The 16,410-nt window shown below is 40.9% G+C and overlaps 1 protein-coding gene across 5 annotated transcripts in view; it reads right to left on the bottom strand.

The window, feature by feature from the left end:
- Positions 1-16,410, bottom strand: part of nrg1 (neuregulin 1) — a 68,904-nt gene that overhangs the window by 42,231 nt on the left and 10,263 nt on the right. For all 5 annotated transcript variants that reach the window (XM_078161991.1, XM_078161990.1, XM_078161992.1 and 2 more), the window contains exon 2: positions 677-815. In XM_078161991.1, the coding sequence (XP_078018117.1) occupies positions 677-815 (139 nt within the window). The remainder of the gene's footprint in view (positions 1-676; positions 816-16,410) is intronic.

The following is a 16,410-nucleotide window of genomic DNA, read 5'->3' on the forward strand; positions in this document are numbered from 1 at the left end:
ATCCTGCTAAGCTTAGTGAGTAGTGTGTGCATAGCGAGTGTTTGGCTGTAAATTAGCAGTCAAGTAGTAGTAAATGAACAATGTTGGTTTCAGGTTGTCCATTATGTAATAAACACTGCAGGTCCTCAAGACCAAAGGAAAGTTCCTGTGTCTTGCTTCTTAACTGCTGGGTAAAGTGAAGCTGGTTAGCATTAACCTCAGCTCTGAGGGCAAAACAAAGTGTCCTAGTTATCCTGCCACCTTATAACACATGGTATGTCGTGGCTTCCCATTCAGGAGGGGCTTTGAGTTTGACCACGATCTAGACCTGACCTACTGGTACACAATTTTCAGCAATTCTTGCTTTTTTCAAGTACTGTTTTAAAAATAATTACATTTGTCAGTTTTATATGATATACACTATCTCAGTCTGAAGATACAGCTGTCATCTGTCATCAGAAGAACTTCACCCATTCCAGCATATGAAACACATGATCATATTGTTTATATACATGACAGGATATAAATATACAGTATTTTCAGAGTAGCTTCCCCAACACTTAACAGCAAAATTGCATTCAGTTTGCATGACTCAGTATATAGGATTTCATAAATCACAGTAACTATTTTATAACATATACAGTCAGATGAAAACTTGAATCAAAGTCAGTATTATAACCTACTGTCCATATCATACCTGCAAAGAAACTTTGTGCTGCCTGGCATGATTTCAAGGGTGAAGCATTCCCCTCCATTAACACAGTAGTTCCTCTGGCTGTCAGTGCAGCGCGTCACATGACTGGAGGTCTTGGCTGTAGTGGCGGTGCTGGTGGCAGCTGCAGAGGACACCCACAGTTAGTGCAGCAAGAAGACAACACTGGCACAAAGATTACACTGAGTTAATAAATGAAGTAAGGTGTACCGGCTGCATGTTTATTGAATTTGGAGAAAACATCCCACCATTTGTTCCTTCACAAAGTGAAGGTAAATCTGAAATAGCACCTGCAGTCAGACTGGACTGCAAATAAAAATAGTATCAAAATGTCCATAGAAACATGTTAATCCACCATGTCACTACTACACTTTCCATTCACGTGTTCAGTATGTTCCAAACACTCATTTCAAAACATTCTTGTCAATAGCAAAGGCTTTTTCAATTTGTTGTAATAGACCAAAACTAAGAACACAATTGAAATGGAGGCCATATTCAGCCATATTGTTGTGCAAATACTTTTTGGAGCATGAGTAGTAGAATTGCATTATGCAGCAAAAATGTAAGCAAAGAATATTCTAAAATTGTCATGGTTACCAGAGTCCAGTCTGACTACAGCTGCCATCCTCCATGAAGAAGCAAACTACAAACTTTTCAAAACCATTGTACAAGATTTCAAGCAGTAACTATTTGATCTGATGGTTGATAGATAGATATCTCCAGGTTCTCCAGCTTCTTCCCACAGTCCATAGACATGCAGGTTAATTGGTGACTCTAAATTGGCCAGAGGTGTGAATGTGAGTGTGAATGGTTGTCTGTCTCTATGTGTCAGCCCCGTGATATTCTGGCGACCTGTCCAGGGTGTACCCCCCGTCTCATCCAATGAAAGCTGGGATAGGCTGCATTAGAGCTTAGATCGGGCCGGCCCGTCCAATTAACGGTAATTATGGGCCCGAGCCCGATTTAAACCCGACATTTTTCAATAAGTTGGCTGTTATAATTAAGAGTATTAAATCACAAGTCTTGTTATTTGAATGACAGAAACATACGATCACACTGGGCGCTCCACTGTGGAAGCCTCTCGCACAGACTTTCCAGTGATCATGGCAGCAGTGATTTACAGTTAACAGTCTGTAAATAATATTTTGACATTACTATTATAATCATTATTACATTAATGGCATCCGAAGATATTGATGCGTTGACCAGGTGACAGTCTGCGGTCGTTCTCAAAACGCACTTCTGTCACGCACTTCAAAAGCAACTTTCAATAATTTATTTTACGGAACGGGGGAAACAAACGTGAACAAAAACGGTTCCATAATTCATATTAAATTCAAAAGATAACGAAAAAACAGCTACAAGTGAGAGGGAATAGTGATAAAGTGGTCAAACTTGGTCAAACCCACAGCCTCAACCCATCTGACACTGTTAGACTGACTCACCAGCAGACATCACTACATGAGGATATACAGTATTCAGTACTTTGCCAAACAAAGTCTGCCATTGTTCTGCCACAGTGTTCTTGGCGCAAAGCCAGCATTTATACTTTGCCATGTGTGGCTTATTGCAGTCAGGGGCAAATCAGGGGCAAACTGCACTCAGCTGGCAAACTTTGTGGGCGTGTTTGAGCTGGTATATCATTAGCGCAATATCCTTCGTGAATAGGATGTTAAGACGGCGCAAACTGCGGGTGCAAAAAGTGTAATTCGGACATGTGGAAAGGATGACGCAGTTATTCTGCAATTAAACCACCGTTTATTACTGACCAGTACAGGTTACTGTTGGCTGTAACTACGCCAAAACAACCAACAAACAACAACTTAGCTGTAACTCCATCTGTGCACTCCTGCTCTTTCCTCCAGCTCGCTCATACACACACCAGCACGCGCACTCACACAGCTCTCATCCCCGTCACACTCGTACCCCGCACCTCATTCAATCCCAAACATGCCATTAACTCACAGAACATTGACATTATAACAGAACATTTACTGCAGGGTCGCTACAATACATAGCCTATAACATTATAAAATCATAGCTTTAAAAAAAAGAGATAATCTAAGCTCTAGGCTGCATCCCTCTGCGACAGTTTGGACACTGGGATGTCCAAACTTTTTTTAATGGGTGCCACATTAGATAATGTGAATGGGCCAGCTGCTTCTGGCATCATGAGTTATTAAAAAATCACAAACTAGACAAATACAACTCACTGTCATCTTTCAGTGAAAATGTATTCAACTTTCCACTACTTCTTGAAGCAACTGTTGACTTAACACTTCTTTGCTGTGGTCATGTCAGTGTCAGCTGTTAGATAACCACTTGTTTGCTTGTTTACCGTCTATTTATAAAAAACGTTAGTTCCACCTGCCTAGTTCCTACTTGATGGATGTCTATAAACTGTATGGTACTCCTGCCATCCTGAGGTGAAAAGAAAAATGCAAAGTGATCTTGCATGATTAACCAATATTGTTTGGTGGGCTATATATACTGTATAGTATCTTTTGAAAGTCAAGCCGAGGGCCATTTAAAATTGGTCTGTGGGCTGTGATTGGCTTCCATGCCAGACTTTAGACATGGATGCTGTAAAGAATACACATGTGTGGATAACAGGTGAATGAATACACAGTATAATACAAAGGGAGTGAAACCTGTAGTAAAAAGTCTGCAAAGCACCGGCCACACCACTGACTGCTGCTTATTAAGATAATTTCTTTGAGCTGACAATGATGACAATATTCAGGGAGACTTTAGTGAGAAAGTCACACCACCCCTACCACCACATTCACCCCTACAGGAAATTTAGAGTTTACACCTGCATGTCTTTGAACAGCAGTACACTGAGTCAGCTCACTGAGATCTGTCATGTCAGTGGTCCTAATAACATCTGACACTTATTCATGTCATGTAAATGGTGAGGCAACAGATTTTGCTTCTCTGTACTGAAACTATTTCCTGATAAATCTTTGTCATTGTTCAGGGGTGATATTGCACACATCAAGATTGAAATATACTCATATTCATGGATGCAACTACATTCCTTGATTACTGAAAATCCATTCTTAAAAAAAAAAAAGAAGGCTTTAAGGGGTCGAATGAGTACAGTGAGTACAATACAGACTATCTCAGCATTACACAGCACATTTCAGCACTGCAACAAGGAGCTGCCTCAGATAACTGATAAAAGAATGAATGAGACTGCAGAAGAGATTATGCAGCCGAGTAGAGATGCACATTGATTAGGGCGTAAGACATATACAGCCTAAGGAACGCTGAATCAGAACTTTCATTCCATTCTTGTCTGTATTGAACATAATGTCTTTATGACAGCATTTTAATTGATGTTGGAGAATAATAAATAAATAAAGATATGAAGGGAGTCTGGTGTGCAAGTTCTACTTCAAGAGAAAATTGACTGCATTTACTAGTCTTTGATTATTTTTGTGGCATCAAAACATGAACTTGCTATCAAAGCCATTACTGTTAATGATTTGCTTTGGAAATATTACTCAGTAATCAGTGGATGTATTACAAACAAGGACCAAACTATAACATTAATGAATCAACAGCCTGACATGGACAGTAAATATTGTTATTGTACACATTTTAGCCCCAGTAACTGCTCAGTGGAGTGGGGTGTGTCAGAGTTATCACAGCTGAGGGGTTTCAGTTACACTGCTCAAAGCAGAGCAGCTGTTTTTGTCCTCATCATGCCTGATGGAGTGCAGAGAGCAATGCAGAATTCTCAGTTCCATTTTTGCTGGTGGGTCAGAAACATTAAACCAGTGAGCAGTGACACCGTGCTGGAGCTTAGCCAACAGGCTGCCTCACTTTCCTGGTCTTTGGGCAAGGCTTGGGTTGTATATGCAGAGCAATCAGCCAACTGCAGTGGATGGTCTTTCTGTCAAGTGTTGTCAAGGACAAACCATGATGCAGTGCACCAGCAGAAATCTCCCTCTGCATGATTAAGTGGAATCACAGCAGTCACATTAGTGGAGGTGAAAATGGACCAAATGGTTTAAATGTAAATCAAATACTATAATGCATATAGACCACACATTTTGTCAACACCGCAACAAAATAAAATCAGTGAAGTTTAAAAACAAATGTGACTAACACAAAGACTATAGGCTGTTCGCCTATAGAGAATGTACTCTTAGCAACCCCCCCATAGAACCATTCATTCCATCCACAACATTCATTCTGGAGTGGCAGCACAGTACCCTGTGCTGTGCTTTTCATTACCTTATTCATTCAAACATTCCAGCAGTCATTCTTTCACTAGTTTCACGTGGCCAGCCTCATGTCTACAGCACTGTGTCAGTCAGTACGTTTACATGCACAGTTAATTGGAGTTACGGTAACAGCTTGACCAGGCCATTTAATTGGACTACTTGGTTTGTCCCAATATACAAGCACAGGAGGAGAATCACTTGTTTGACTGAAGTATGTCTGACTCAGCTGCTATAGGTGGCATTATGCTCCCTTTTAGCTTGTTAAGGCCCAAGCACCAAGGGGTGCGAGCAGCCTATTGAAATATAAGGAATTATTATTCTTCCTTCAAATGAATTGCCTTTTTGGGTGGCTTAAAATACTCGAAAACTCATGAAACTTTGAGCATATATCATAACTGTTGAAAAATTTGATATTTTAAGGGTCTCCTGCTCAGGTGCCAAAAATTGGCTCAGTAGCATCCCCTACAAAATTTCAACAATATAGCCCCCCAAGCTGCTTTCACCTACATATACGAAACTTGGCATGCACATGTAACATCCCAGGACGTACAAAAAAGCCTCTTGGACCCATACACTAAATCCAACAGGAAGTCACCCATTTTGAATTTACTGTGCAATTTTGGTGCATTTTGGCCATTTCCAGGGGTGGTACTTTAACAAACTAGTCCTAGAGATTTTATTTGATCGACTTCAAACCTTGGTCTGTTGCATCGAAAGACCTTGAAGAAAAAAAGTTATCACAAGCTTGAGTTTTTGTCAAACCGTGTGACCGTGGTGGGGTATAAAACTTAGGGGTTTCACCACAAAACAGGAAGTAGTTCATAACTCCAGCATACATGGTCCAATCTTCCCCAAACTTCACAGGATTGATGACAGTCTGGCTCTGAACACATCTACATGTCAATAATTAGTGATATTATAGCGCCCCCTACTACTAACAGGAAATGACTTGTTTTATACCTTGACGTATATATCTCCTACAAAGTTGATGAGATCCGCCTTAAACTTGGTCAAAAAAGCCATGAGACCTTGATGATGCTTTATTGTAGAAAGTGTGAGTTTTCATCAAACGGCATTGCCATAAGGGGGGAGGCGAATGTTGACATTTCGTCATAACACAGCAATTAACATTAACTTACATGTACTTGGTTCAATCTGCCTGAATGTCACACACCCCTTAATAGTCTAGGCCTGGACATGTGTTATGAGTTTCGTCAATGGGAGTGGCAAAATAGCTTTATCACACCCTTTAAACAGCAGCCCCCGCGGCATGTTTCACAAACATGCACTAAAATCGGTATACACCTGTATCATGCACAGATGCACAAAAAAGTCTCTTGGACTAAGAGTCTCCTGTTGGGTCTCTTGGCCTAAACTCAACAGGAAGTTGGCCATTTTGAATCCTGTGGTCAGTTTTGGTGTTTTCCACATGTTGTATTTTAACAAACTTCTCCTACAGATGTAATTGGATTGTCTTCAAACATGGTTTGTGTGAGCTTAACTACATTGTGATCAAGAGTTATTACAGGATCTATCTCACATTGAATGGCACGCCCGCTGTGGAGCATTGAATTTTGATGTCTCACCATGAAACAAATTGCTATAACTTTGGAGTAAATGATCCAATCTGCACCACACTTCATATTATTGATAATAGTCCAAACCTGAACACATCTATATCACAATAGTTAGTGATAGACATAGTGTCACCTACTTGCAACAGTAAATACATCTTTTCAGACATTTATCTTTTGATTTACCTGAAATTTACATGTTGTGGTCTATATTTGATGTAAAAAGTCATGATGTATCATTAGTGCATTCTCCAGGCTCAGCATTGAATGGTGTGGCTGTGGTGTGGCATCAGGTTTTAATGTCTCGCCATGAAATACAAAATTGCTATAACTGTGGAGTTAATGGTCCAATCTGCACCACATTTCACATTGTTGATAATAGTCAACCCCTGAACACATCTATATGACAATGTTCAGTCATAGACATAGCACCACCTACGGGCAACATGGAGTATGTCTTTTCAGACACTCATCTTTTCATTTACCTGAAATTTATATGTTGTGGTCTATATTTGATGTACAAAGACATGACGTATTATTAATGCGTTCTCCAGTGTCCTCTGGTGGAAAAAGGATGTGGTACAAAATGTGAAATAGGTCATTCCAGCACCCACACTTTATGAAGGATATGCCATCTCACGCCTGTGTGCAGTGTCTGACTTTGACAGAAATGAACTGCCGCGTCCTGCCAGCACCCCCGAGTTGCGCGAAGGTGCTAGGGCCCGTTTATCCCTGCTTGCAGCATTAATTGGTATTGGACCTTTTTCCAGTTGACCTATTACATCACAAACCAAACAGTCGACAAACAAGTTGGCTACTTTTAGCTAGTGGCGAACTGGTACCATGGTGGACAACTTTACAGGTCTGTATGCATGGCTCTGGATGTAGACTTTGCCATGTTGTTACTGGGTTCTTCTTGTGTTACGCATTTAATGCTATTCGACTTCCGGGGCAGAAATTGTGGAGCATGCACAGAGCACATAGGCCAGTTTGGGTCCGACTGACTGTATACATCCTGGGAGTAATTCGAGTAATTCAACTCCCAATCACATTATCTGGGTGTGTTGGTCCAACTTTGAGAAATTCGATTTAGTACGATTTCAGCTGGAATATATGTTTACATGTACATGTAACACTAACTTGTTTTTGTTTCTCTAAACCAGCCACAGTCATCATGGGCAGTGTTGATCCCAGGATGGAGTGACAGTGCCCTGGCAAAATAGTGTCTGGGGGAACACACCCAGTGCCAGGGATAACTGTTAGCATCATATGACTAACTTTACCTAAAGGCTATTAATGGGTAAAACAACAACCATTTTGATATGGGCATGAGTTTGTTGGATGTAAGCGCTGCTGCTGTGTTAGCTTGTGTTAAACGGGCAGACTCTCCAGGAGGATAGCAGTCTGAGATCAAACCCCGAGTGCAAAAGGATCATATTAAAGTATTGTATAAGACAGTAATCCAAAGGATGACATGCTAAAGTAAAATACTTATTTCCAGCATGGTCCTTGGTGTTTACACACAAGAAACAAATAAACAACAAGCAGACAAACTCAGACTAAAAATACATATAGTACTTGTTTGACTGGAGATGTTTCAAAAGATGGGATAAATCAACTCCGATTAGCTGTGTCAGAAAACATATTAACACTGGGCATTAGAGTCCTGTGAGACGGAGTCTGGGTTTTTCTGAGGTTCATTCACAAGTTGTTTTATTTGTTGTAGATCTTTACAATAGTACACAGAAAGAACAAAGTAGGCATGCCTTATTGCACGATCCAAATCTTTGTCAAAACTTGCCATTTCTAATGTGTAAGTTGTTTGCTCAGAGGTTGTTGTTGTTGTTTCCCATAGTGAAGAGGCTTTTAAAATGGTAACATTCAGGTAACAAAAGGGAGTGAGATTGCCAGCCAAAACAGTTGGCCAATGGTAGACTTAAGGCCTGTAACACCGAGCTGACAGTTGGCCGTCAGTTAAAGTTGGGCCATTGGTGTGTCATGCACCATCAGTGCTAATTGGCTTTGTTTCCCATCAGTTCTGCATGTTGAATCTGCATCGGCACAGCGAAGCCCTTTGGTAAATGAAATCACTCTGATTAGCAGTTCAGCTCAGCGCACAAGAAGGGAAACAGAAGTAAGGAATGTATACAAAGAGCTAAAGTTGAAAGGGGGGAAGATCAAAACCAACTTGTTTTGAGATAAGATTATTTTTCTTTACCCACTGAGCTTGAGTTTCCTGATGGTTTGTCTGCTGTGGGGTAATTATGCCCTGTTCTTTTAACATTTAATTGTGTTGATAAGGTGCTAAATGGCTAACTAGTGTCAAGACGATCTTGCATTTACCTTTTTTGAATGACATTTACTTATGACTGCTGTCTGCTGGTGGAGGGGTATGTCCTCTCATGCAGGCACAGGACATATGTGCTTGTTGGCCGTCAGTTTGGTGTGTTCATGTGCAACTTTTTGGCCAAGACATGGTGACGAGAGGCAATGCAACAGGAGGCTCTCGTCGCCACTAGTTCTCAGACGTCAGCTTGTGTGTCTGGGCCTTTATAGCCACAGTCTACATCCAGTGAGTTGGACTTTTCTTTTCCTGACATGGCCTTCCATTTTCACAGCAGGAGCTAGATTGTTTTCTGTTCTGCTCCTTTCACTTAGTGGTAAACTAAGACGTTAAGCTAACACGTTTTAATGGGAAGGTAATCATGAGCCTTTATTGTGAAACAACCACAAGAAGTCTTGTCGATGTTATCAAGGTTACTAACAAAAACTTGACTCAATGAAATTGAAAGAAATGTAGATATTTGTCTGTACTTTTTGTCTACATGTCACTAATAAAGGAGGTGGGTTTCAAATACACCAAGGTCTGACAACAGTCACCTAAGTGACAAATTTTTGAGTTTTGTTGAGCCAAAATAGTTAACTAAACAGGTGCAGAAGCCTTAAACCTTTAATACATAATGAAGATTTATTCCTTTTATAGCAAAGGACATACAGAGGGCAGTGTGCCCACAGAGTGGACTCACAGCAGCTCAGAACTCTTTGTAAGGTCTGTCCATATCTGTACCAAACACCAGTAATCCTACATTAGACAAGCAGAACACACTGACAAGAGAGTATAACCTGGGACAGATAAATTCAGTCAACAGACAAAGGCTTTTTGTTCTATTGACCCTTCATTCAGTTAGGCCCTGTGCAGTATATTGTAACGCTAACATTTTGCTCCTTTATAATTTTATGCTTTTAAAGCCTCTTCTAGTAAAATCTTGTCATTAAACATTCAAATGGCAAATCTTTTGCTTCAGTCCACTTAATGTTAAAAGGGTAAGTTCACTATAAAGTAAGTTATAACTACTTCTTTGTATTTTCATTAATCATCATTAATTATAGACCAAGAACAAAATCTTTTATGGCATGACACAGTTTGAGAGCATCCTATTAACTTGAGTGAGAGACACACCCTCATCCTACTGCGCCTTAGTGCAGGAGAACTACCACTAGAGGGAGAGAAACTCAACAGCACTGCTGTGCTGAGGCTGTTCTCCTGCAGTGATCCTCCTCAGTTCACCTTCAGAGCTTTTACCTCCTACTCTCCTCCTGCTCTATTCTGATAAGTATTTCTCAAGGCTAACTTTCACATGTAATATTGCACAAATGATAAACCACTTGACCTAATCTGCATTTGAATCTAATTAAACAGTATGATGTCCCCCATGCCTAAAAAGTGTCCAAAGTCAAGATAATGACCACCCAGCTATGATATTATTACTTATTGGCCAGAGAGGAAAAACAAAACCATTATCGAAAGCAAAACTCCCATAATCACCTTGTGATAACAAAATGTTGGGGATTGTCCTTTCACCTGAGACACAGGTAATCATCAAATACCACCACTTTGTCAGTGGACCAAACGTCAAAATATGAAGCACTAGGTACCCTCCTGCATCTGGTTTGGATGTTTTGGGATGGTGTGTTAACTGATGCTTGTTACATGCATTGTGTCTTTTCAAAATACACTTCAATTTTCACGGGAAATATACAGTCAAATACTGCCACTTGGTCAGTGATTTCTGTGTCAGACACTACAGAGAAAAGCTATTCTTTCACAGCGGTGTGATACGCCACCAGGCAACATCAGTTTATAACAAGGGCCAGACGGTGTCAGTTTGAAATGCCAGAAAACAATGTAACTTAAGAAGTTGTACAGTCCCTATTGGGTGAGCGGGAGGGGAGGTGGATGGGTCCAACAAACATCAGATTTTTACCCAGGGGTCCGGTAATCACTTCCTGAATAAATGTTGGGCCAAACCATGATGTTTTCTTTTCATCTAACCATGTGTGTTTGCTGCCTAAACCTAACCATGTGCTTTTGACACCTAAATAAATGTTAATACAAGATATTTTACAGATGTTGTAAGTGTATTTTGTAAAAGACTGTATGTATCTAATGAGCAAAAACTGTAGATTTCCTGTAAAAATAAATGTGTATTTTTAAAACGGTACAATGCATTGACATGGCATCCCAGAACACTAACAACAGACACTCCCAGCAAGCCTAGCGCATAGACATCAGAAATCCACTGACCAAGCGATATGTGATGAGCTGGGAGTGAGAATTTGTCAGTACAATTTCTGCATCAGACAAAGTAGAGAAAATCTCCACCAGCTGCTAAGCTAATTTATACAATGTAAAATGCCAACATTAGCATGTCGTAGTTGTGGGGAAAATGTGTCCAGCATAAGACAAGTGTTTTGTCTGTGAATCTTGTGAGTTACAATAAAGCCAATTTGTGTACTTGTCTCTATTAAGCCATGTTTAATGTGTGGTTTTGGTGTGTTTTTAATCAACTAAACTTTACAGCACTTCACAGAAACTCCACCCCCCACTAGCATTTTGGAGGTGTTAAGTGCAGAGTGTAACTGACACATCACCACAAAAGTATAAATGCACCTTTACAAAATGCTATGTGAGTTATACCACCAAGAAGGGTGCCTCTGTGTTTCTGTGTCTGTCCACTGACAATGTGGCAATATATGACGAGTTGAGCTGTTGCAAAAACTAGGGTCTGGTTAGTATCATACTGCGGTGTAGGGTGCCTCTGTGATCACTGACAAAATAGCTCTATTTGACGTGTTGAAAGTGAGAACGTGTTGGTTATTTTGGTTGTTTTCAGTTACCATCTTTACTTTCAGCCACTTGGAACTAGCCATGTCATTTTCCAAGATTAATTTTGGGCATAGATTGGGTTAGAGGTGACTCTGTAGGCAACCAGAGTATCCTGAATTACTTAAAAGTCATACTTTGACTAATTATACATTATTGCCGCTATAATCTTCTTGGGCAACAAATTGCCAAGTATGGAGCACAGAATGGAGACACACAGGCACACTGGCAGGCAGGTAGAGTAAAATAACTTTGCTGGCAGGTAGACAGGTTAACATACAGCAACATAAACACAAGGTGAAGAAGTCAAGTTGGGTCATGTTGACAGACAGGTCAAAAAACAGATGGCAGGGTAAAACACAGGTACAGGCGGATAATCAGGTAACAAAATCAGATAGTAGACTGGATGGCTTCAGCGCAGTGAGAACCTAGCAACATAGAATACGCTGACTACCTGGCTGAGGAAAAATGATCGTGAGCAAGTACACTGTATTTAGTGGGCAGGTGTGGCTGTGAGAATGAGGGACAGGTGTAATGGTCTGTGGTAATGACTAGGTGGGGAGTGACTGGGATAGCGGTACAGTCTGAGGGCATACGATGGTGAATGGCGTGGACTGGAAAGCATCATAGAAATGCTAAGTCTGGGGGAAGAGAGAACAGCTAAGGAGAGCTGGAAGAGGACAAGGAAACTTAGTGGATCATCGCAACACAAACATTATTATTGAATTTTTCTGCATCAATATATAGTGCAAATGTCCAATTTTGTCAAAATAAGGTCCCGTTTATACGACAACGATTTCAACTGAAAACGGTAAACTTTAGTTGCGTTTTGGCCGATCGTTTACACAGCGTCGGTGTTTTGGGTGCCTGAAAACGCAATGTTTTGAAAACGGGTTCCAGAGTGCAATTTTTTGGAAACGGCACCGTCTCCGTTGTCATGTAAACTTGCAATATGCAGTTCCTCTGAAAACAGAGACTTTTCGCACATGCGCATTACACTTCCAGTAACTAGGCATGCACAAGAAAGTCGACCATCACAACAACAATGGCGGACTCCCAAGCTCTGCTTGTGCTACTCACCCTATGGAATTTATCAATGCTTCCCCATCGTAGTGACGATTTACTGTAGCAACTCCACCTCGTCATCCATCCAGACAAACAATCGTGCGGTTGCCATTTTGTTTGTGTATACATCGCTGCTCTGTAGAAGGAAGCGTAAGTGTCACACCGCAAACTACTTGCCTGGCATGTATACTGCAGCATTTTTGGTCATTTTTGCGGATCCGTGTGCACGGCGATTGTTATCAAAACGTTGTCTTCTAAATGCAGAACTTTTTTCAAAACGAAAATGAGAAACGATTATGTTTTCAGTGAATTGTTTTCATGTAAACATGGCCTAGGAGTCCTCACATGTTCTAAATATTGAGGGTGACCTGTCTCCTGTGCCCCCCTGAAATCTACATCTATGTTCAAATGGCTTGAATCCTTTGTGATTCTGCAGCCTTCGTCCTGCACTGGCTGGTGTAAATGTCTTGTAAGATGGAGAGTGTGATCAGAAGTGTGCTTTTTACACCTGTAGCCACACCCAGTATGCCCTAGTGTACACTTTCACATCACTGCAGCAAAGTGAGGAGTTAAACCATTTAATCAAAGTGAATAGTTCCTCTCAAAAGACTGTGCTCACCAAACTGTTGGTCTGTCAGAAAATGATTTCCCATAGGAATTATGCACATTGGGACCAATGCCTGATTTTTGTGTTTGTTTTGATTTTGTTTGTCTGTTTTTCTGGGGGAGAAATGCATCAAGACACAAAACTCTTTCACTTCACACTGGAAGAGAAAATTGTTACGAGCAGGAGAATTTCACATGCTTACTCTGGAGCTGGAGCTGCAGATTTACATTACAGCACATTAGAATGTCCTTGGGTTGATGAATTATAAATAGGATAGATTACCAAAAATGCTGAAAGCATAGATTATAAAAAGAACAATTTCCGCAGTCTAGTTGATCCTGTTGTTGGGATTCACTGGACCTCAGATGATTTGCCATTTGTTAATATCTAAACTGGATATGTAAAGGTTTTTCCTCTGCGTCTTGCCATGTGAAATGGTAGCAGAGACCACATGTTCTTTGTTCTTCAAACAAAGGATAGCTATTTGGGACTCATCTCCACATGGTGCCTCATTCTCACACCTAAGTGAGAGACAGTCTTTAAACCTTATTGGGCACTACTGACACAATGACATGTTACTCTGTGATGTCATCAAGCAAACTTCAGGAGAAGTTCTGCAGTCTTCACTCTCTTTCCACTCTTTCTCCTGAGCTGATGACCTTGCCCCTGAATCATTGAAGGGAGCACTTGTTGTCAGACTCCAGCTCTTTTCTTGTGAGCAGCTAACTGGCTCTTGCACCTAAGACTCTTGCTCTCTTTCTCCTGGAACACGACCTGTATGCCCACAGCAGGAGCAAAACCTGGAGACCAGAGAAGTTAGTGTGCCAAACACAAGGTTTTGCAACTAACTTTACAACAACAAGGAGAACCAAGTTGAGTTAGCACCCCAAAGTCTAATTCTGTAAGGACCCTGAGTGACCAGCTTCCTCTGATCTGCACCTTCAGAACAATGACACAACAATCACAGCTAAGACTGCACCTAAAACCACAACTTTTCCCAGCCTTCCTCTGCCAGCTAACAAAAGCAGCACACCACAAAGCAACTCCTCCCTCCGTCCATTCAAGGATTGGTAATGTAACAACATGGCATAGCATTATTGCAGTTGTACAGGCTATGCAAGATTGTTTAACTTTGTCATTTGTGATTTAATGCTGTTTATTGAGTTGTTGTTGGGATTGTCTGCAGTTAGGTCATTGGTTAGTTGGCTTCATCAAAGCTAAGTGATGTTAGCTTGCTAATGCTTTTCACAGACAGAGTCTTACATTCATCTAAACATCCTCTGTACTAACCCAGACCCTTCAGTCATGTTTTCACCTTTTCATTTCAGCCACTGTAGCAGCCCTTTCACAATTAGTGTGAAACTGCTTTATTTGGGTTTTTTTTTACCAATTTAAATCACTGAGTCTGATTGTTTAGGAGAGGAAGAGACCCCTTTGGATTATTTGGCTTAGGGTAACAACCTCCGCAATGTGTGGATCTTCAGATATCAGAGAAAAAAGGGGATCACATATACCAAGCACTGAGTAAGCGGTCTGTGACATGCCAAATAGAGTAGAAGAAACATTTGTTTGTAATGTAATACTGCTTTATTCAGTGTATCTACTGGTTGAAATCACCTTGTTTTTGAGAGGAAGAGACCTCTGCAGATAATTCAGCACCTGGTAAAACCTCCTGAAAGTCTGGATCTTAAGAAAAAAAAAAGTGAGCACACATTAGGGGGCTCAGAGGTAGAGCGGGTCATCCACCAATCGAAAGATCTGCGGTTCGATCCCAGGCTCCTCCAGGCTGCATGTCGAAGTATCCTTGAGCAAGATACTGAACCCCAAATTGCTCCCGATGGCTGTTCCATCGGTGTGTGAGTGTGTTAAAACTGAGTAGCAGGTGGCACCTTGTATGGTAGCCTCGGCCACCAGTGTATGAATGTGTGTGTGAATGGGTGAATGTGACTCGTAGTGTAAAAAGCGCTTTGAGTGGTCACTAGATGACTAGAAAGGTGCTGTACAAATGCAGGTCCATTTACCATTAGCAGGCGCTAGGCTGGCAGCCCTTCTCTGGCATGTCAAACAGCGTTGGAGAAACAATGATTTCACCTGGTCCATTTGTTTTGGAGAGGAAGATACCTCTGTGGACATTTCAGCCCTTGGTAAAAACCTCCTGAACAATGAACACTGAAGGAATTCTAACTAGGGGAAGTTTCAGCTAGTTACAATCTGCAATCATCACTGCTAGATTCCACTAAATCCCCCTAAATCTTACACACTGTTCATTTAAATTACCCATTAAATGCTGCTGATACTTAAGTACATTTAGTTAAAGCTACTATATGTAGGGTATGAAAATTACTGTTTTTGGTGCCATCTGTTTGTAATGGCAGACAGCAATCACTTTTTAGGGTGCAGGAACTATGGCCTAGGAACTAGACTTATCCTTAGGCTGTCCAAAATCACTCCTGCATTTACTCATTTAGTATTCAATAAATAACTACTCTCAGTTCTTAAGACTACAGCACAGGCAGCATCAGGGGCAGCCTCATTGGGCTTAAAGGTTCAGTGTGTAGGATTTAGGGGGATATAGTGGCAGAAATGTAATATAATAAGTATGTTTTTATTAGTTTATAATCACCTGAAACTAAGAATTATTGGATTTTTGTTACCCTATAATGAGTCGTTTATATCTACATAGGGAGCAGGTCCTCCTCCATGGAGTCTGTCATGTTGTTTCTACAGTGGCCCAAAATGGACAAACCTCCAGATAGACAGATCCAGCCATTTACATTTTCACATCAGCCACAATAGTTCTCCTACATACTTGGCGCAGTTTCAGTTGGTTACAATCTGCAACTTCAACACTGAATGCCAAGAATTCCTATTCAGTAGACCTTAAAGCCCAACTCTTTCAGCAGAGCCCTGAATCTTTACTGTTCATTATTGACTTTTGTACTAAATCCTGATCAAAGTTATGTAGAAACCACTGTGTATGTGATGTGGTGTGGTGTAGTGTGATGCGATGCAGTGTGGTCAGAGCGATGCACTGACGGAACAGAAACATCTATCAGGAGTCCTCGCCCTCAACA

This window comes from Epinephelus lanceolatus, chromosome 19 (genome assembly GCF_041903045.1).
Source record: "Epinephelus lanceolatus isolate andai-2023 chromosome 19, ASM4190304v1, whole genome shotgun sequence".
Classification (NCBI taxonomy): Eukaryota; Metazoa; Chordata; class Actinopteri; order Perciformes; family Serranidae; genus Epinephelus; species Epinephelus lanceolatus.